General features: G+C 44.8%; 1 protein-coding gene across 6 annotated transcripts in view; it reads left to right on the top strand.

The window, feature by feature from the left end:
• The window catches only part of adgrb1 (adhesion G protein-coupled receptor B1), a 576464-nt gene that overhangs the window by 275755 nt on the left and 278871 nt on the right, over positions 1-21838 (top strand). For all 6 annotated transcript variants that reach the window (XM_033019939.1, XM_033019941.1, XM_033019942.1 and 3 more), the window contains 2 exons: positions 2612-2758; positions 15006-15081. In XM_033019939.1, the coding sequence (XP_032875830.1) occupies positions 2612-2758; positions 15006-15081 (223 nt within the window). The remainder of the gene's footprint in view (positions 1-2611; positions 2759-15005; positions 15082-21838) is intronic.

Genomic DNA, 21838 nt, shown 5'->3' on the forward strand with positions numbered 1-21838 from the left:
GATTCACAAGGATGTTGCTGGGGCTGGAAGGCTTGAGTTATAAGGATAGGCTAGGACAGTTTTGACAGAGCAAAGGAAACTAATGGTGACCTTATCAAAGTATGTAAAATCAAGTCAACTCAAGTTGCGTTTATTGTCACATGCCCACGAACTATGAGATACAGGTACAATGAAAATCTTACTTGCAACAACATCACAGGTACCTAGTGAAAGACAACACACAAAAACAAAAATTGCACATTCATTCTGCATGTCAGTAAAATAAATGGATGTTTCCACTAGTGAGAGAGTCTCAGGCCAGAGGTGATAGCCTCAGAATAAAAGGACGTACCTTTAGGAAGGAAATGAGGAGGAATTTCTTTAGTCAGAGGGTGGTGAATCTGTGGAATTCATTGTCACAGAAGGCTGTGGAGGTCAGGTCAATGGATATTTTTAAGGTGGAGATTGAAAGGTTCTTAATTAGTACGGGTGTCAGGCATTATATGGAGAAGGCAGGAAAATTAGGTTCAGAGAGAAAGATAGATCAGCCATGATTGAATGGCTGAGTAGACTTGATGGGGCCCCATGGCCTAAATCTGCTCCGATAGCTTATGAATTTATCAACTTATGAAAAGTGTGCAAAATAAAAACAAGAGAATGTAAAAGCACAATTAGAAAATACAATCCACATTGTCAGAAAATAACTGTTCCAGAAACCAGTGGTGTATTGCTTGAGGCTTCTCTTGCCTAAAAGTAGCATTGAGAGGAGGGCCTTATTTGGATGATGCAAAACCTTGATAATAGATCCACCTCCTGGAGACAATATCTCATATAGATTCATTCAATGATGCCCATGATGTGCACATGATAAACCACTGAACCCACTTCTCTCTACAGCCTTTTGCATTCCTGTGTGCTGGAATCACCATTCCTGGCCATGTTGCAAACAATCAGGATGCTCTCTACAATGCACCTGTAGAAGTTTTGTCAGAGTATTTGATGACACATTGAATCTCCTTAAACATCTAAGAAAGTAGAGGAACTTGTAGGTGTACCTTTGTGATTACATCTATTACAGATATAATCTGTCCAGAAGATAAACACAAAATGCTGGAGTAACTCAGCAGGTCAGGCAGCATCTCTGGAGAAAAGGAATAGGTGATGTTTCGGATCGAGACCCTTCTTCAGACATCCTGTCTTGCATCTGTCCTGAACCCAGTACACGTCTGAATTTGAATCATGTCTAAACCTGAAAGATAATAACAAAGAACTGAAGATGCTGGTTTATACCAAGGATAGACACAAAATGCTGGAGTAGCTTAGCGGGTCAGGCAGCATCTCTGGAGAAAATGGGTAAGTGACGTATCGGAAGAAGGGTCCTGACTTGAAACACCACCTATCCATTTTCTGCAGAGATGCTGCCTGACCTGCTGTTACTGCAGCATTTTGTGCTCATATTCTGACAGGTCTGTGGCACTTTCTCAGTTCCTGAATCTTTTTGAGAATCATACTCTCCAGTTTTTATTGCTTCCCTCATTCCCTCAATCAGATGATGTTCTGTTCTCTTGCTGAGTACAGCTGTAGAACTGCTTGAATACATCCATTAACATATTTAAGTGGTGCACAAAGGAAATTTCGGCATGTTTGTCAAGGCAAGTGTTTCCAGAGGAAATGGTACTCTGAATAATTGGATTGCACGGATGCACATACAATGATAGTGCCAGCAGTGTCAATGTGTGCTAAATTTGTCTGTTCGTAGAGATTTTAATTTCATGAACTGATGTTTCCTGTTCAATAAATTGTGTGCAATAAGATGTTTGTGCAAGAACTGATTTATTTTGCATAACTCTCTGAGGCCATGATTCAACAAATACTTAAATGACTTAATTGAAAAATATAATGGAAAATATAAATGGCACAGCAGATACATCATCTCTGAGGTGTCTGCCTTAATTGTCTTAATTATTTATGTAAATAATGCTAAATTGTTTTCATTTATTGCAAACAGCCATACTTGTCACCCGTAAGTGTATTGTGTTCAATATATTTATGTGACATTTTAGAACCAAGTGCTTCCAAAGAACTATAAAATGGTGAACAGAATACATTGAAGATAGTTGTGAAATAGAATCTACATAAATAAAATGCCACACTTGCAATCACATGAATGCATGCAACAAATGCATCTATAATTGAGTTATGCAGAAGATATTTGCTTGAGGAGATTATTTTAATTTTTTCTTTCCCTCTTGTCTGAGTTCTCACTTTCCTTCTTTTCATGGGGCAAAACTTTCACCCCAGCATGAAAGAGCTGGCATTTAAATTCCTGCTTCATGAGCTGTGCACTATGGTGAGGTGTAGTACTTTGTTGACATTTCTGGGAGAGGTGAGACAATGCAGTTTTGCTGTAAAAAGGAAATAGTTTGACACAATGGAAACTGACCAACCAGGTTGAAGGTTTGCATTGACAAGAGAGGGAAGTTCAGAGTTGCAGTGTCAATTAATTACTGTTTTTATTTTGGATTATTCTGAAAATGGTGTTGAATATATTTGTGTGATGATAACAAATCAGAATTTACCAGCAGCATCTGTTACCAAGTAAGAGACCAATTACATGTGTTTTCTTTTTCAGTGATATGCATTTATAAGCGGCCAGCCAATGGAGCTACAGATATCAATTTCCCCATGAAGGGATGGAGAGGGATGGTTAACTGGGCAAGGAATTCTGAAGATAAAGTCACTATTTCAAAAAGCATCTTTTCCACCGGGGGATCAATAGGTATGTTGATATTGTGCTCATTTGATTTTATTATTGGAGCTGTTCAGGTACCAATGGGAAGTTTCAACATGGATTGAACATTTAAAATAAACTCTCATTCTGGGGTCATGAGGAATTTATTGCAATTTGGCCACTTCATCATTTAATTCAAGTTCAAGTTTACTGTTATATACATGAGTAGGGTGAGGTGCACGGGTACAATGAAAAGTCTTGCACCAGCATTACAGACACATAAACACACAAAATCAAATGATACAGATATTATGCATACATTCTAAAAGAAAGCAGACATTACTACAAAAACATTACATGAAAAAAAAACCAAGTCCATGGTAGTTGTTGCTGAACCTCGTGGTGTGGGTATCAGGCTCTGTATCTCCTGCCTGATGGTAGCAATGAGAAGAGGTCATGAGCAGAATGGTGGCAATTCTTGGTGATAGACTCTGCCACTTTGAGGCAGTGCCTCATATAGATGCTATCAATGGAGGGGAGGGTAATGCCCATGATAAACCAAGCTGAGTCCACCACCCTTTGCAAGTTCTAGTGTTCATGTGTGGTGACATTGCCTTGCCAGGCCATAATGCAAAAGCCAGGATACTTTCTACCATCCCTTGTTGGAGAATTTCAAGCGCAGAGCAGAGGAGATGTAGGAATTCCTGCACTCAAATTCACTTGGACCATTTCTGACACCTCCCTCCCCTTTCTTGATCTCTTTGCCTCCATCACAGGACATGGACTACCAAATGATGTATATAACAAATCTACTGACTCCCACAGCTAACTAGACTACATTATCTGAGATACTGTCATTATTTAAGGAACGGGGTTACCCCTCTCCCCCAGTTGCAACAGGGACAGAGTCCCCCGAGTCCTTACCTTTCACCCCATCAGCCTTCGCACGCAGCACATAATCCTCTGACATTTGCACCACCTCCAATGGGATCCCACCACTATCCACATCTTCCCATCTCCACCCCTTTCTGCTTGACCTGTTCCCTTTGCAACTCCCTAGTAAACTCTTCCCATCTCTCCCAAACCACCCTCTCTCCAGGTAACTTCCCCTGCAACCACAGCAGATGCAACACCTGTCCCCATACCTCCTCCCTCAACTCCGTCCAATGACTCCAACAGTCTTTTCAGGTGAGGCAAAGGTTCACTTACACTTCCTCCAACTTCATCTACCATGTCTGCTGTTCCAGGTGTGCACTCCCATATATTTCGGCAAGACCAAGCGCAGGCTCAGCGATCGTTTTGCTGAACACCTCTGTTCAGTTTGCCTAAACCTACCTGATCTCCCGGGTGCTAAACTAAACTTCCCCTCCCATTCCCATACTGACCTTTCTGTCCTGGGCCTGCTCCACTGTCAGAGTGAGGCCCAGCGCAAATTGGAAGAACAGCATCTCATATTTCAATAGACAATAGGTGCAGGAGTAGGCCATTCGGCTCTTCGAGCCAGCACCGCCATTCAATGTGATCATGGCTGATCTTCCCCAATCAGTAACCCATTCCTGCCTTCTCCCCATATCCCCTGAATCCGCTATCTAGCTCTCTCTTGAAAGTATCCAGAGAACTGGCCTCCGCCGCCCTCTGAGGCAGAGAATTCCACAGACTCACAACTCTCTGTGAGAATAAGTGTTTCCTCGTCTCCGTTCTAAATGGCTTACCCATTATTCTGAAACTGTGGCCCCTGGTTCTGGACTCCCCCAACATCGGGAACATGTTTCCTGCCTCTAGCTTGTCCAAACCCTTAATAATCTTATATGTTTCAATAAGATATCCTCTCATCCTTCTAAACTCCAGAGTGTACACGCCCAGCTGCTCCATTCTCTCAGCATATGACAGTCCTGCCATCCCAGCAATTAACCTTGTAAACCTACTGAAGAGCAAGAATGTCCTTCCTCAAATTAGGGGATCAAAACTGCACACAATACTCCAGATGTGGTCTCACAAGGGCCCTATACAACTGCAGAAGGATCTCTTTGCACCTATACTCAACTCCTCTTGTTATAAAGGCCAACATGCCATTCGCTTTCTTCACTGCTGGCTGCACCTGCATGCTTACTTTCTTTGACTGATGAACAAGGACCCCCCAGATCAAAGGTATCAAAGGTATTTTATTAGTCACATTCACATACACCCAGGTGTAGTGAAGTGAAATGCTTTTTGCCATTTTGCAGCACACAAAAAAAAGAATACAGACATAACACCAATGAGAGTCTTAAACACATAGAACATCCCCCCACAATGGCTCCCACCATGAGGGAAGGCACAAAGTCCAGTCCCCAACCCCAGTTCACCCATAGTCGGGCCTATTGAGGCCTCCACAGTTGCCTCTACGGAGGCCCGTTGTTCCTGGCCGTTCTCGCCGGGTGATGTTGCTTCGGCGTCGGGAGAGTCCTCCCAGCGGCCTGGGACACCTGGAACGGCCGCTTCCGCACTGGAGGCCGCGGCTTCCGAAGCCAACAAGGCCGCGCCGGTTGGAGCTCCACAACTGGCGATCTCATCTAGAGATCCCAGGCTCCCGATGTTAAGTTCAGCGCCGCTACCCGCAGCTGGCCGCTCCACAGTCCCGCAGCTCTGCGATGTTTTACCCGGCGGTCTAAGCTCACCGGAGCTCCAGCGCGGCGACCCGGGCAGGGCATCGCCCGCTCCGCGATAGCGCTCCAGCGCTGTGCCGCCGCCGAAGCCAAGGTTCTGGGCGGTCCCCGACAGGAAACGCCGCTCCAGGCCCGCTGGTAGGCCACGAGGACGGGTCGAAGCTGCAGCCCGGAGAAAAGCTGCCTCTCCGACCAGGTAGGGACCCTGAAAGGTAGTTTCCCCCATCCCCCCCCCCACCCCCCACATAAAAAAGTCTAGACCTCCAAACAAAACACTTTAACTAACTAAAATAAAAAATAAAAAGATGAAGAGACAGACAGCTGCTGGCTGGGCAGCCGTGCACAGGACAGCGCCCCCTACAATACAATACAATACAATACAATACAATACAATACAATACAATTAAATTTATTGTCATTTGGACCCCTTGAGGTCCAAACGAAATGCCGTTTCTGCAGCCATACATTACAAACAAATAGACCCAAGACACAACATAATTTACATAAACATCCATCACATTGCTGTGATGGAAGGCCAAAAAAACTTCTCTCTCCACTGCACTCTCCCCCCCCGATGTCAGAGTCAAAGTCAAATTCAAAGCCCCCGGCGGGCGATGGCAATTGTCCCGTGGCTATTAAAGCCACGCCGGGTGATGCAAGGCCGCGCACCGGGTCTTGGTGTTAGAGCCCCTGGCGCGCGCTCGCAGCCCCGCAGCCATTCCAAGCCGCGCGGGGCGGTGCTGTAAGGCCCCGCTCCAGGAGCTCTTCAACCCCGCAACTCGGGCGGGAGAAGTCGCCGCTGCGGAAGCCCCGAAAAGCGGACTCCCTCCAGGGACCCGCGGGCTCCCGGTGTTACCGTCCGCCAAACCCGCAGTTGCAGCCACCGAATTTCCGGAGGTCGGGTCGCAGCAGCGTCCACCACAGCTCCACCCGCTCTGGACTCGGCCAGCTCCGCGACGGTGAGGTGAGTAGTCGGCACCACAGCCCCCGGTCTTCCTGTTGGAGGCCGCTCCTCGTTGCAGCCCCAACGACAACGGAGACCCGACAAAGAAAAGGTCGGGTCTCCTGTGCAGGGAGAGATTTAAAAGTTACCCCCACCCCCCCCCCCCACACCACCCCCACCCCCCCACACACATTCCCCAACAAAAATAACAAAAACTACATAAAAACATAGACATAAAATAATAAAACGCAGACGGACTGCAGAGGCCGCTGCAGACGAGAGTCGCGCCGCCTACCGGTATACGGTATTGTACAACCCATTGTACTTCCCCTTTTCCCAACTTGACACCATTTAGATAGTAATCTGACTTCCTGTTTTTGCTACCAAAGTGGATAACCTCACATTTATCCACATTAAATTGCATCTGCCATGCATCTGCCCACTCACCCAACCTGTCCAAGTCACCCTGCATTCTCTTAGCATCTTCCTCACAGTTCACACTGCCACCCAGTTCATCTGCAAATTTGCTAATGTTGCTTTGAATCCCTTCATCTAAATTATTGATGTATATTGTAAATAGCTGCAGTCCCAGCACCGAGCCTTGTGGCACCCCACTAGTCACTGCCTGCCATTCTGAAAGGGACCCGTTAATCCCTACTCTTTGTTTTCTGTCGGCCAAGCAATTTTCTATCCATGTCAGCACTCTACCCCCAATACCATGTGGCCTAATTTTGCCCACTAATCTCCTGTCGCTTGGGCAGCTTACCCCCCAGCGGTATGAGTATTGACTTCTCTAACTTCAAGTAACCCTTGCTTTACCTTTCTCTCCATCCCTCCCTCTTCCTAGTTCTCAGACCAGTCTGACTGTCCCCTTGATTAAATGTTACCTCTGTATGTTTCGTTGTCACCTTCTCGTAGCTAACAATGATTTATTCTACATTTTCCTTGACCTTTATCGCCTTTGATACCTCGTCTACATCTCACACTTCCTTATCTCTGTGTCTCCCTCTCTCCTGACTCTCAATCTGAAGAAAGGTCTCAACCCAAAATGGCATCCATTCCTTCTATCCAGAGATGCTGCCTGTTCCGCAGAGTTACTCCAGCATTTTGTGTCTATTTACACTTCTTCCCACCCTACCTCCTGCAAAGACTCCGTGCCCTACTCCCAATTCCTCTGTCTCGGCAGCATCTGTGCCAACGATAAGGTCTTCCATCCCAGGCCATCCGAGATGTCCTCATTGTTTATGAAATGAGGGTTCTCCTTGTCTCTCATAGATGATGCCCTCACACTGTCTCCTTGGTATCCCGTAACTCTGCTCTTGTTTCCCCACCCCACAGTCACAACAGGGACAGACATCCCCTTGTCCTCACCTTTCACCCCATCAGCCATCGAATACAGCACATAATCCTCCAGCATTTTCGCCACCTCCAACTGGATCCAACCACCAGTAACGTCTTCGCATCTCCACCCCATTCCACTTTCACAGGGACAGTTCCCTCTGCAACTCCCTGGTTCACTCATCCCTTCCCACCCAAACCACCCCATCCCCAGGCAACCGCAGGAGATGTAACACCTGTCCCTATATTTCCTCCTTCGATTCCATCCAGGAACCCTGACATTCATTTCAGGTGAGCATGGTTCATTTGCACCTCCTCCAAATTCATCGACTGCATCCATTGTTCTCATTGTGGACTCCTAGATATCAGTGAGACCAAGCACAGACTGGCAATTGCTTCACTGAACATCTACACTCAGTTTGCCTTGGCCTTCGCAATCTCGCAGTTGTTAAATACTTTAATTCCCTTTCCCATTCCCATACTGACTTTTCTGTCCTAGGCTCCCTCCACTGTCAGAGTGAGGCCCAAGGCAAATTGGAGGAATAGCTCCTCAAGGTTTGGCTTGAGCAGCTTACAACCCAATGTTTTCTTGATTAGTATGTATCAGGCGTTATGGGGAGAAGGCAGGAGATTGGGGTTAGGAGGGAGAGATAGATTGAATGGTGGAGAAGACTTGATGGGCTGAATGGCCTATTTCTGGTCCCATCATTTATGAATGAGAAAAATGAGAACAGTTGAATTTCTCTCATTTCAAGTAACCCTTGCATTCCCTGTCTCTCCGTCTCTCCCCGCCCTAGTTGTCCTGCTAGTTTTACTGTTGTATCCCTTCATTATTACCTCCTTCACAGCCAACAATGGACCATCGTGGGCTTTTTTGTCATTGGTGCCAGATTTGATCTGTTCTATTTCTTTCCATACCTCTAGTTTCGCTCTCTCCTAACTCTCAGTCTGAAGATGGGTATCGGCCCGAAAAATCATCTATTCCTTTTCTGCAGAGATGCTGTCTGACCCGCTGAATTACTCCAGCTTTTTGTACTTAGATTATGGACTGATTACATTTTTGGTTGGGATCCTTCATTAATTACATTGATAAATCACGTTTTCATTCTGGTCCCTCCTTTGGTGTGAAGAGGGTTCCTGACCCAAAATGTCAACCATCCATTTTGTTCCACATATATAGCCAGACCTACTAAGTTCCTCCAGCACATGTTATGTATCCTAACATTTTGTTTGATGGTGGACATTGTGAATTGAAGGCTGAAGTGATTGACTGCCAATAGTTTTGAGGTATCCGTTCTGGAATCTTCCTGTTTCCCCTTTGCCAATTAACTGGGGCGGCACAGCGGCAGAATTCCTGCCTTACAACGCCAGAGTCCTGGGTTCGATTCTGATTATGGGTGCTGTCTGTATGGAGTTTGTACATTCTCCCTGTGACCGCTTAGGTTCCCCGAGTGCTCCGGTTACCTCCCACATTACAAAGTTGTACAGGTTTGGAGGTTAATTGGCTTCAGTAAAAATTGTAAATTGACCCAAGTGTGTAGGATAGTGCTAGTGTACGGGGTGAACATTGGTCATCACGGACTCGGTGGGCTGAAGGGCTTTTTTTCCATGCTGTATCTCTAAAAATAAATGCACTAATAGGGCACTGTGTAGTGAGATCTAAATTGGTATTTGATTCTAGTTACAAACTCCTGGCTGCCTATGCATTAGTTGTGTTAGTTCACATTATCAAATTTGTTTGAGAGCTTTGTACCTGTTACTGACACGAATTACACATTTCTGAAGCACAATGTGGAGAGTCATGTCAAACATTTTCAAGGACAGCTAACGTGACTCTTTCGTGATAAACCATTTAAAATCTACATATCTAACCTGAAATTCAACTGTTTTGGTTGTCAAGGTCTAGATTCTTTCATAGTGAAGTTTCCATGGCAAATGGTAATTTTCATATGAGAACAGATCAAATCTGGCACCAATGACAAAAAAAGCCCACGATGGTCCATTGATCTTCATTTGTCATTTAATTTTGTGAGAGCTGAACACTTCGGTATGTTTTTGATGCAAATTAGCTTTTTATTAATGTTTTAACAAGCCCCAATTTTGTGGAATAGGGCAGATTTAACGCAGGCAGCAGAATGACGGGTGAAACACATGCTGAAGTAACTCACCGGATCAGGCTGCATCTCTGAAGGATAGGACAGGCAAGGTTTAGGGTCTGGATCCTTCTTCAGTCTGATTAAGAATCAAAGATGCTGCCTGACCTGTTGAGTTACTCCAGCACTTTGTGTTTCATTCAAGATTGCAGTTCCTTGTGTCTTTGGCATCAGTGGTGAGGCAGGTAAAGCCATGGTCCCTCAGCTTCTGTGACCCAGATCTGCATGGAGTGTGCATATTCTACCGATGATTGCTTGGGCTTACCTCGGGGAGCTTCAGTTTCCTAACAGATCGTAGAGATGACGTTTGATTACCCTGGGTAGTTTGCAGGGGGTATCAATGGACCTGCATGAGAGAATAGGTAGCAGCAAAATAATTGGAGAATGGGATTGAGGAGATAGTTCTGGGAGATGAGAAGGACTTACCAAACTCAAAGGACATTACTCCTTATATGTCATAAGGAAACAACAAACAATCTGCTAGAGAAACTCTACGAGTTGAGCTGCATCTGACGGGGAGAGGAAGGATCGACATTTCAGATCAAGACTGCATCAGGGAAGGTCGACCATTACCTTTTTCCTGTAGATGTCGCTTGACCCATTGAATTCCTCCAGCATTTTGTTTGATACTACAGATTCCAGCATCTACATTCTCTTGTGTCTCCCTGTCATTCGTAATTTAGACAAAATATACTTAGGGTTATTTGCCATGAAGCTAATGGATTGTAAACATGCGTAGTATGCACATCAGCATCCAGAAGGTGCAACCTTCTTGAATTCCTAGGGCTAAAACTAAAGCTTTTGTGGCAGTATTGAGTGCTGCCAGATCTCTTAGCCCTCGTTTTATTGTAAACTTTGTTTGTGTAAGAAGATTGACTTACATTTAGTTTATCATTTGAGGTTATCAGCATGAAAACCAAATTATGCCAATCTGGTGGAAATTTGTGCTGTAAAGTAATATAATATAGAAACTAACAACATGAGTGTATTAAAGAATCATTATAGATTTTAGAATGAATGGACTTTCAGTTTAGATTAGATTTGAACTCAACATAAAAAGGACAGTGCGCTGTCATTCCTGCTAATTATTTTTATTGAATTTCAATTTCTCCATTGGATTGTAACTGCAGGTTTGTAATAGTTTAAACCACTGACAATAAGCACAAGAGCCCACACCAAAAAAGTAACAGGCAATAAACAGTACAAATCAGAGGATCTCCGCTAGTATTGTTGAGTCCCACAAAACCTCTAAAGATGCACAAGGTAGATAGAAAGCTAGAAGTGTATGCCAAATATATTTTCCAATTGGACATCTTTGGGCTGTTACTATATGTTTCAATTGATATAAGAAGGAGTAATCTTTGCAGAAGCCAAAGTAAATGATAGGAAAAAAATTCTTAACAAATCAGCTCCTTTAATGCAGATCTGCATGGAGTGTGCATATTCTCCCTGTGGAGAAGTTGTTCTTTCTTATATGCCATATGATTGTTTTTGCCACTGATCAACACCCAAAGTAAATTTAGAAGACCCAAGAATCTGCCAGCATATGTTTGGAGGAGGGAGGAAGCACATGGCAAAGTTCACATGTTTATAAAGAGAACATGAAAATGGCACACAGAAACTTGCACAAACTATGTTCTGGATCAACGCTGGGTCTGAAGGCAGCAGCACTAACAGCTGCACCATCATGCCATCTGGATTAATCTCAAGAGACTGTGCATCATTGATAGGGTGACCAGTGCGTTGAATTGACTTCTGAGTGGAAGGAAATAACCTAGTATAATTTCAAAAATAGCCATTGTAACAGAGTAGTGTGGAACTGTAATATTTTGTGATATGAATTGATCATTTGCTTTTATTTGTGTGTCAGGGATACCATCAAAGGACCTCAGTCCATGCAATTTGGGATCTTGAACTAAAGAAAGAATTGGTTTTATGTGTTTTTTGTCTCATAAGCTCCTTCAACTCTCTCTCGACATTGACATTGAAAAATCCTTCACATCCAATGACTGCTGAGATATTCATCGCCTGCCATTTGTGCTGGACCTTCTCTAAAGCAGAACAGAATTGTTGTGCTCGGCACCCAAAATTAATTGCACAGTGGAATGAATTTGGAAGCAGACCACAACTCAGTGAAGCAGCGATATATTGTTTATAGGGGCATCAAAGGAGGAATGATTTTCTCGGCATTTGTTGGCCCTAAATGATGTGGGACGTAGAGAGGTTGTGAAAGTCAATCTTGAAAAGCAATACTTTCAAGAACCAGAATTGTGTGAACTGAGATACTTGGTTGAAAACAATATTCCCTGTACTTGGTTGAATGGAACTTGAAAGGCATTCTGATCCACATCACCCAGTTCATACATTAATCGGATGTGGGAGGAGAAATTCACAGCAACTAGTTTGCTATCATTATGCAGGGAATGCAGGGCAGCTTCACAATGCTGTTCAAAATTGTAATTTAATGACAAGATAAAGGTGAAAATCATCGAGAGAATTAACTAACTTACTTTTTAATTACAGACTAATAAAAGATAAAAGACAAGACGTTACATAGAATAAATTGCATACAAAAGCACAATAAATGACATACAAAAGCACAACACATGGTTTAAGACAAAGAATAAAAAAAAACCAGTGTCCTACAAGGAGACAACTATACCAATGTTGCCACAGCTGGGATTGGTAGTGTGACCATATTTATGAGAAGTGAAGTGAACATATTTATTGAGGGTTCAAGAAGGAACTGCAGATGCTGGAAGATCGAAGGTACACAAAAATGCTGGAGAAACTCAGCGGGTGCAGCAGCATCTATGGAGCGAAGGAAATAGGCGACGTTTCGGGCCGAAACCCTTCTTCAGACTGATGGGGGGTGGGGAGAAGAAGGAAGGAAAAAGGGAGGAGGAGGAGCCCGAGGGCGGGGGGATGGGAGGAGACAGCTCGAGGGTTAAGGAAGGGGAGGAGACAACAAGGGCTAGCAAAACTGGGAGAATTCAACGTTCATGCCATCCGGACGCAAGCAACCCAGGCGGAATATGAGGTGCTGTTCCTCCAATTTCCGGTGTTGCTCACTCTGGCAATGGAGGAGACCCAGGACAGAGAGGTCGGATTGGGAATAGGAGGGGGAGTTGAAGTGCTGAGCCACCAGGAGTTCAGGTAGGTTATTGCGGACTGAGCGGAGGTGTTCGGCGAAATGATCGCCCAACCTCCGCTTAGTCTCCCCGATGTAAATCAGCTGACATCTAGAGCAGCGGATGCAGTAGATGAGGTTGGAGGAGATACTGGTGAACCTTTGTCGCATCTGGAACGACTGCTTGGGTCCTTGAATGGAGTCGAGGGGGGAGGTGAAGGGACAGGTGTTGCATTTCTTGCGGTTGCAACGGAAAGTGCCCGGGGAGGGGGTGGTACGGGAGGGAAGGGAAGAATTGACAAGGGAGTTGCGGAGGGAGCGGTCTTTGCGGAAGGCAGACATAGGGGGAGATGGGAAGATGTGGCGAATGGTGGGGTCACGTTGGAGGTGGCGGAAATGGCGGAGGATTATTTGTTGTATTTGCCGGCTGGTGGGGTGAAAGGTGAGGACTAGGGGGACTCTGCCCTTGTTGCGAGTGCGGGGATGGGGAGAGAGAGCAGTGTTGCGGGGTATGGATGAGACCCTGGTGCGAGCCTCATCTATGGTGGCGGAGGGGAATCCCCGTTCCTGAAGAACGAGGACATTTCCGATGCCCTGGTGTGGAACGTCTCATCCTGGGAGCAGATGCGGCGTAGGCGGAGGAATTGGGAGTAGGGGATGGAGTCTTTACAGGGGGCAGAGTGGGAAGACGTGTAATCCAGATAGCCATGTGAGTCAGTTGGTTTGTAGTGTATGTCGGTCAGAAGTCTGTCCCCTGCGATGGAGATGGTGAGGTCAAGGAATGGTAGGGAAGTGTCGGAAATGGTCCAGGTGTATTGGAGTGCTGGATGGAAGTTGGTGGTGAAGTGGATGAAGTCAGTCAGTTGTGTGTGGGTGCAGGAGGTGGCCCCAAAGCAGTCGTCAATGTAACGGAGGTAGAGGTCGGGGATGGGGCCCTGGTACGTATTGAACAAGGATTGTTCAATGTACCCGACAAAGAGGCAGGCGTAGCTGGGGCCCATGCGTGTGCCCATAGCTACGCCTTGTGTTTGGAGGAAATGGGAGGAGTTAAACGTAAAGTTGTTGAGGGTGAGGACCAACTCCGTTAGGCGGAGGAGGGTGTCAGTGGCTGGGTATAGGTTGCTCCTCTGGTCGAGGAAGAACCAGAGGGCATTGAGGCCATCCTGGTGGGGGATGGAGGTGTAGAGTGACTGGACATCCATGGTGAAGATGAGGGGGGATATGTAGTTTAGGGTATTTTAGGGTAATTTATTGAGGGTACAGATGAAGGGGATATGCAGTTTCATTATTAACCTGTACACTACAACCAACCCACATAAAAAATGTATATTAAGGAGAAATTAACACTTTAAAGGATATGTTTAAAAAAAATTGTTTTACCAATTTTTAATTAACAAATTTACTATACATAGCAAAAGGATTTGAGTATAGGAGCAGGGAGGTTCTACTGCAGTTGTACAGGGTCTTGGTGAGACCACACCTGGAGTATTGCTTACAGTTTTGGTCTCCTAATCTGAGGAAGGACATTCTTACCATAGAGGGAGTGCAGAGAAGGTTTACCAGACAGATTCCTGGGATGTCAGGACTTTCATATGAGGAAAGACTGGATAGACTCGGCTTGTACTCGCTAGAATTTAGAAGATTGAGGGGGGATCTTATAGAAACTTACAAAATTCTTAAGGGGTTGGACAGGCTAGATGCAGGAAGATTGTTCCCGATGTTGGGGAAGTCCAGGACAAGGGGTCACAGTTTAAGGATAAGGGGGAAATCTTTTAGGACCGAGATGAGGAAAACATTTTTCACACAGAGAGTGGTGAATCTCTGGAATTCTCTGCCACAGAAGGTAGTTGAGGCCAGTTCATTGGCTATATTTAAGAGGGAGTTAGATGTGGCCCTTGTGGCTAAAGGGATCAGGGGTATGGAGAGAAGGCAGGTACAGGATACTGAGTTGGATGATCAGCCATGATCATATTGAATGGCGGTGCAGGCTCGAAGGGCCGAATGGCCTACTCCTGCACCTATTTTTCTATGTTTCTATGGTTCTATGTTTCTATACTTTCCAACACATCTGCACTTATATTTACAGAGCCAGACGATTCTTCAGTGTATGTGATAGGAACCACCCTCTATAGAAACCTCGGAATATTTCTGGATCTTCAAAGGTAAATCATTCAACGACTGAGTTTTACTTAACTGGTTAAATCTAGTCACTTCTCGGGTAATGCTTAATGAAATTAATACATTGTAATGAAGTAGATTGGGGAATAAAGGTGGGATAATGTATAACAGAGTATCCTTGATAAGTAATTGACATTCAAAGCATTTGTGAATGCATCAGTTACTCATCCTAAACAAATCTGCATGGCTTCCACTTTCAACAATTATTCTTGGATGACAAATATTATCTGCTATTGATTAATTTTTTTTTTAATTGAATTTTTCAGGAAATACTGCCAAATAATTGTATCTAATTTTACAACCCATTTTCTGGTATGCTTCATGTGTTGTAAGAAAAATCAGCCAAATCTGAGAAGTAAAAGTTAATCTATAATTTATGAATTATCTTTAAATTTAGCATAAATACCACTGACCTGACAGTGGCAATCAGGATGTTATTAGAGAGGCACATAAATATGCAGGGAATGGAGGAAAATGAATTACCTGCAGGCAGAAGGGACTATTTGTGTGAAATAGTCCCTGCCACAGCTACCTCCTCTGGCATCTTGTTCCACACACCTACCCTTTGTCTGAAAACGTTACTCTTCATATTCCTATTAAGTCTTTTCCCCTTCATCTTAAACCTATGTCTTCTGGTCCTCGATTCATCTACTCTGGGCAAGGGACTATGCATCTTCCCGATCTATTCCTCTCATGATTTTATACACCTCAATAAGATAACCCCTCATCCTCCTGCGCCACAAGTAATAGAATCCCCACCTACTCAACCTCTCCCTAGAACCCAGACCCTATTGCCCTGGCAACATCCTAGTAAATAACTGTACTCTTCTTGATTAGAACGGGTGTCAAGGGTTATTGGGGAGAAGGAAGGCAGGAAAATGGGATTCGGAGGCAGAGATCAGCCAAGATTGAATGGCGAAGTAGACTCGATGGGCTGAATGGTCTAATTCTATTCCTATAACTTGTGAACTTGTGAACTTTCCAGTTTGACAGCATCTTTCCTATAACATGGTGCCCAGAACTCAACACAATACTCTAAATGCGGCCTCACCGACGTCATAATAGTTATATGTAAAACGGGGCTCGAAATTAGCTGTTGCCCGGGTGCCAAATGCGACCTACAGTCCCGTCGGACAACCTAAAATCTATGCCATTTTGCCTGGCTTGGCAAGTACCCGGGACACCTATCGTATAATTCTGAGCGGGCTCTCCTCTCTATCTCTCTCCCTGTCACTCTTTGTCTCCGCCCGCCATCTGTATCCAGGCCACCGGGTCTCCGCTCTCTGCTCGCTCCTCACCCGCCGACACGGCCGACCGCCTTGCACATATGCACTGCTGCAGCCTGCACATCCTCTCCCTCCACATGCGCACAACCTCCCCCTGCACTTGCGCACCACCACAGCAACTGGTCGGCGTCAACGTTAACAAACCTCGGCCTCAGCTTATACCCGTCTGCCGGCCCTCTCTTTCCCTTCTCGCCTCCCCTTCTATCCCTCCCTTCCCTTCTTCCCTCCCTCCCTTCACTCCTTCCCTCCCTCCTTCCTCTCTCTCTTTTCCCTTCTCTCCCTCCCTCCCTTCTTTCTCTCCTTCCTCTCTCTCTTTTCCCTCCACTCCTTCCCTCCCTCCCTTCTTTCTCTACATCCATCACTTCATTCTCTCCTTCCTCCCTTCTCCCCTTTCCTCCCACACACATAACGCACAGACAACTAACACGCACCCAACCCGCAGGGACAACTAACACACACACACACAACTAAGTTAGGATGGGGTAGAAGCCCAAAGGGTAGGATGGGGTTGAAGCCCACAATTTAATGCCTGGACTGGTTTTTCTGCAATTGGTTTTCCAGGATCTAGTTTAAAAAAAAAAAATTCATTTCACAGTCACTAAAACAAGTGGTATTGTAACTATGTACTTTTCAGAGGTGTACACATTTTGTTTGTTACTTGGAAGCTTACATGTATGCAATTTTATTTTAAAATGTAGCTTAGATCTGTTTGGTCCATTAACTCGCAGGCACTTTTTAAGCGCACATTTTGATTACTTTCTACCATAGAGATATAAAGTCTATAATAGCCTTTATTTGTATTTCTATGATTCTATGGGGGGGGGGGGGGGGGGGGGGGGGGGGGTTATGTTCAAAGTTAAAAAGGAGGACTAGGCAGGAATATCAAAATGATCACCTGCAGCTGAGAAAAATAAAGATGATTTGTGCATGAAGAAGCCATGACCAAAGCAAAGATACTAGAGCGGAGGTGGAAGCCGGTTACTGAAATGGTGCTGAAGATTACCCATGACCCTATTACGGCTTTTTCGTCGAGTGGACTATCTTGCTCCACTATAGGATCTTTGGTTTCCAGAGTCTCCATGAGATGGAGAGTGTGGAGGAAAGTGGCGCTGTAAGGGTGCTCCACGTCTTTCACCAGCTCATTGGAACTTTTCCCAATTCCATAATGACTGTCTAAGATCTTGGCCCTCATCAGACCTGGCGTCTCTCTGCTGTAAACGGAGTTCACCTCCTGGACGCTCATAGACCACCCGCTCCTTCCTGAAGCGGATATCAAACAGCTGTAATCTGCTGGCGGGACTGGGCGGAACGCGAACTCCCAGTCAAAGTAGCAAACGTGGTTGTTTACAACATGGTATCTTGGTCCACGTGGCTCGAACTTGAGGGGGCCGCAGGTTGGAAACTTCTGGCTATGTCTCAGTGAGGCGTAGTTGGGATCAAAATCCGTCCTTTGGATCTCTCTCGCTCCCTTACTCCCTCTTTCTCACCCAGTTGCCTCGGCTTTCCCGGAATCATTTGGCATTTTGCGGGCATGGCTGCATCTGCGGTTCCTTCCTGTTAGGGGGGTGGGGGGGGGGGGGGGGTGGCGGCTCCTGGTCCATTCCTTCCGCTGTCTCTAAGGGGGTTGCGTCCAATCACCGATCAGCTTCCCTTAAAATTCCCATCCAATCAACAAATCAGTCTCCTCCCGTCCAATCAGCCGCTGTCTCCAAGGGCATTGTGTCCAATCACATAATGCGCTGGTCACTCGATGGCCAATCAGACAGTCTCCTAGGGGCCGTTTGATCAATCACCGACCTGGTTCCCTCACCGAAGCAGACGATGGCTGCAGCCAACACAGAGAGGGAGAGAGAGAGATATGCAAGAAAGCAACTATGACATATAATACACAATAAACTATATTATAAATACACAATAAACAAGTGATGCATTCTTACATGGGTATGACCACAGAAAAAAAAATGTCCCCCCCCTTCCTTCCCAACCTCAGGCTCATGGACCATAGAGTACCCCTAGCTCCTAAAACCCATTTCCATCACTGGTTGAAGTGCTGAGCCAAGATCAGGTTGGTTATTGCAAACTGAGTGGAGGTGTTGTGCGAAGCGATCGCCAAGCCTGCACTTGGTCTCACTGAGGTTGATCATACGCTGAATAATCCAACCAGATTTTTGTTTGGAAGTGGAAAGAAATAATAGAAATTGCATTCATTGCAACGTGTAAAAAGAAATGAAAATACTGTATTGTAATTTTGCTGCATGTCATTGTGGTATATATCATGTCTTGATTGGTGAATATGTTTAGTTTCTGACTTTATTTGAAGCAGAAATAACATGTGAATGCTTCATTGACCATAATACCGACTGGTAACTATGCACTTCGTCCGAGCACATTATCGCACGCGTCATGCAAGCCATCTTAAATGACCACCTAAACTGTCATTTGGCAACCTAAAAAGCTGCCGAGGTTGCCCGGCTGGCATCAGAGGAAAAAAGTTTAAAATAGTGTAAAATAGTGATCTTCTCTTCAGGTTTTGCTGTTTATGCAGCACTAATATATCAACAGGTTGCTTATTAATAGCTTTCAAAATTGTAACAGTGGGAACATTGATAACATTGATCACAGCTGCATTTATCAAAGCATCCCTACATAGCTGAGATGTTTCAAGTCAGGCAGTACCACAAGAATAACTTTAAAGTAAAGGACAAAACCAATATGCTCAGCATATAACCAATCTGATAAATCAACCTAATCCATCTAAATTTAGTGAGAGGCATTGTTTTCTCAACAAGATTGAAGAATTGAGGCAATGGTGTTATGCTTCCACCTATAACTATACCATCTATCCAAGAAGCAGTCACAATGCAACATTACTCTTGAAGTGAATTATTGCCTGTTGGACCTATTTATAGCGTCTGGTTCAATGGTCTCAACTGCCATTTAATTCCACCATTAATCTTGCTGGAAAATGTTGTTTTACCCAACTTAACTGTTACTACATCCTTTTTAGACAAAAATGCTGGAGAAATCAGCGGGTGCGGCAGCATCAATGGAGCAAAGGAAATGGGCAACGCTTCGGGCTGAAATCCTTCTTCAGAATGATGCAGGGTGGGGGGGGGAGGCGGGATGAAGAAAGGAAGAGGAGGAGCCAGAGGGCTGAGGGAGAGCTGAGAAGGGGAGGAGGCAGCAAGGGCTACTGGAAATTGGAGGTCAATGTTCAAGCCGCTGGGGTGCAGACTGCCCAAGCGGAATATGAGGTGCTGCTCCTCCAATTTCCGGTGGTGCTCACTCTGGCCATGGAGGAGGCCCAGGACAGAAAGGTCGGATTCAGAATGGGAGGGGGAGTTGAAGTGCTGAGCCACAGGGAGGTCAGGTTGGTTAATGTGGACCTAGCGGAGGTGTTCGGCGAAACGATCGCCAAGCCTACGCTTGATCTCACCGATGTAGATCAGCTGGCATCTAGAGCAGCGGATGCAATAGATGAGGTTGGAGGAGGTACAGATCTCAGCTCTCCATCAGCCCTCTGGCTCCTCCTCTTCCTTTCTTCTTCCTGCCCCCCCAACCTCCCACACCCCCCCCACCCTGCATCATTCTGAAGAAGGGTTTTGGCCCGAAGAGTTGCCCATTTCCTTTGCTCCATTGATGCTGCCGCACCCGCTGATTTCTCCAGCATTTTTGTCTACCTTCGATTTTCCAGCATCTGCAGTTCCTTCTTGAACACTACATCCTTTTTAATGGCTAACTTAAGTCGTGGAAATCATTTTTTGTTACTTGACTTTGTGTACAAGTGTTATCATTTGTAGATTAAGTAATATCTAATTTGTAGATCACAAATTAAAAAATAAATTTCAGGAATGTTGAACGTTGATACACCCAAATGACAGCATTGAAATTGTCAATATTTGTGGTCATTTCCCCCAATTCGCTGCAGCAGCAGCAAATGGCTTTGAGCAGATGGTCATTTTTACTCAATTCCAGAAGAATAGATTTGCAGAGAGGTTATCATTGGACGTAAATGTGAATCACAGTTTTTGATTGAAGATTCTTTGTCGGCACTGGGCCTGTCCTCGCTGGTTTAGAAGAATGAGGGGGGACCTCATTGAACATACAGAATGGTGAAAGGCTTGGATAGAGTAGATGTGGAGAGGATGTTTCCACTAGTGGGAGTGTTCAGGACTAGAGGTCTTAGCCTCAGAATTAAAGGACATTCTTTTAGGAAGGAGATGAGGACACATTTCTTTAGTCAGGATGTGGTGAATCTGTGGAATTCTTTGCCACAGAAGGCTGTGGAGGCCGAATCAGTGGATATTTTTAAGGCAGTGATAAATAGATTCTTTATTAGTACTGGTGTCAGAGGTTATGAGGAGAAGGCAGGAGAATGGAGTTAGGAGGGAGAGATAGATCAGCCATGATTGAATCGCGGAGTAGACTTGATGGGCCGAATGGCCTAATTTTACTCCTATCACTTATGATCTGATGACCTTATGATAATATGATTGAGAGTGCAATACTGTACTGATCTTGTCTACAAAGACCAAAGGAGAAAGCACAACAGTTTGGGTAAACAATGCATCAGGTTTCAGGAAGAACGTTTTGACAAAATAGAGAAACTCCTTCACAAAGAGTTGAGGTATGGTGAACTCAGTTCTGGGATTAGTGGTCAAGCATAACTTTATTAATATTCAACCTAATTTGGATTGGTAGAAGAAGATAAAGGAATATGGAAACATCGGACAACTGGAGGGATAATAATTGACATAGACTGCTCGTGTTCAGCAACTCCTCTGTCAGCAACTCCTCTGTCTATCTGTTTTGGAGATGGAATTAATGTATATTCATGAATATTGTATATAAAATGATGAGAGGCATAGATAAGGTAGTCAGTCAGAACCTTTTTCCCAGGGTGGAAATGTCTAACACCTTAGGCTTAGCTATAAGGTGAGAGGCGAAAGTTTACTGAATATGTGTGGGGCAAGTTTTTTTTTTACACAACACTGGTGAGTGTCCAGAACACACTGCCAGGGGTGGTGGTGGAGGCAATGTGATAGTGGCATTTAAGAGGCTTTTGGATAGGCACATGAATGGAGAGACATGAATCATGTGCAGGCAGATGACATCAGTTATATTGGCATCATGTGCAGCATAAACATTGTTCCTGTGCTCAACTTTGTCCTATGTTCAATGTAATGTCACTTCATGCAGTATTGGTGAAATCGCTTTATTAAAATTGTAACTACATTACAACTGAATACACTTCTGGCCATCCTGAGAGTCTGAAGATGGGTCCTCTGTCGAGTCATCATCTGTCTATTTCCCTTCATAGATGCTGTGTGACTCGCTGAATTCCTTCATCAGTTTGTTTTTGCTCTGGATCCCAACATCTGCCATTCCTTATGTCTATACTTGTGTCTGAAGTGTCATTTTGGTGACTAAAATTATCATGGCTTGGTTGCTATTA

The sequence above is a fragment of the Amblyraja radiata genome, chromosome 4 (assembly GCF_010909765.2).
Source record: "Amblyraja radiata isolate CabotCenter1 chromosome 4, sAmbRad1.1.pri, whole genome shotgun sequence".
Taxonomy (NCBI): Eukaryota; Metazoa; Chordata; class Chondrichthyes; order Rajiformes; family Rajidae; genus Amblyraja; species Amblyraja radiata.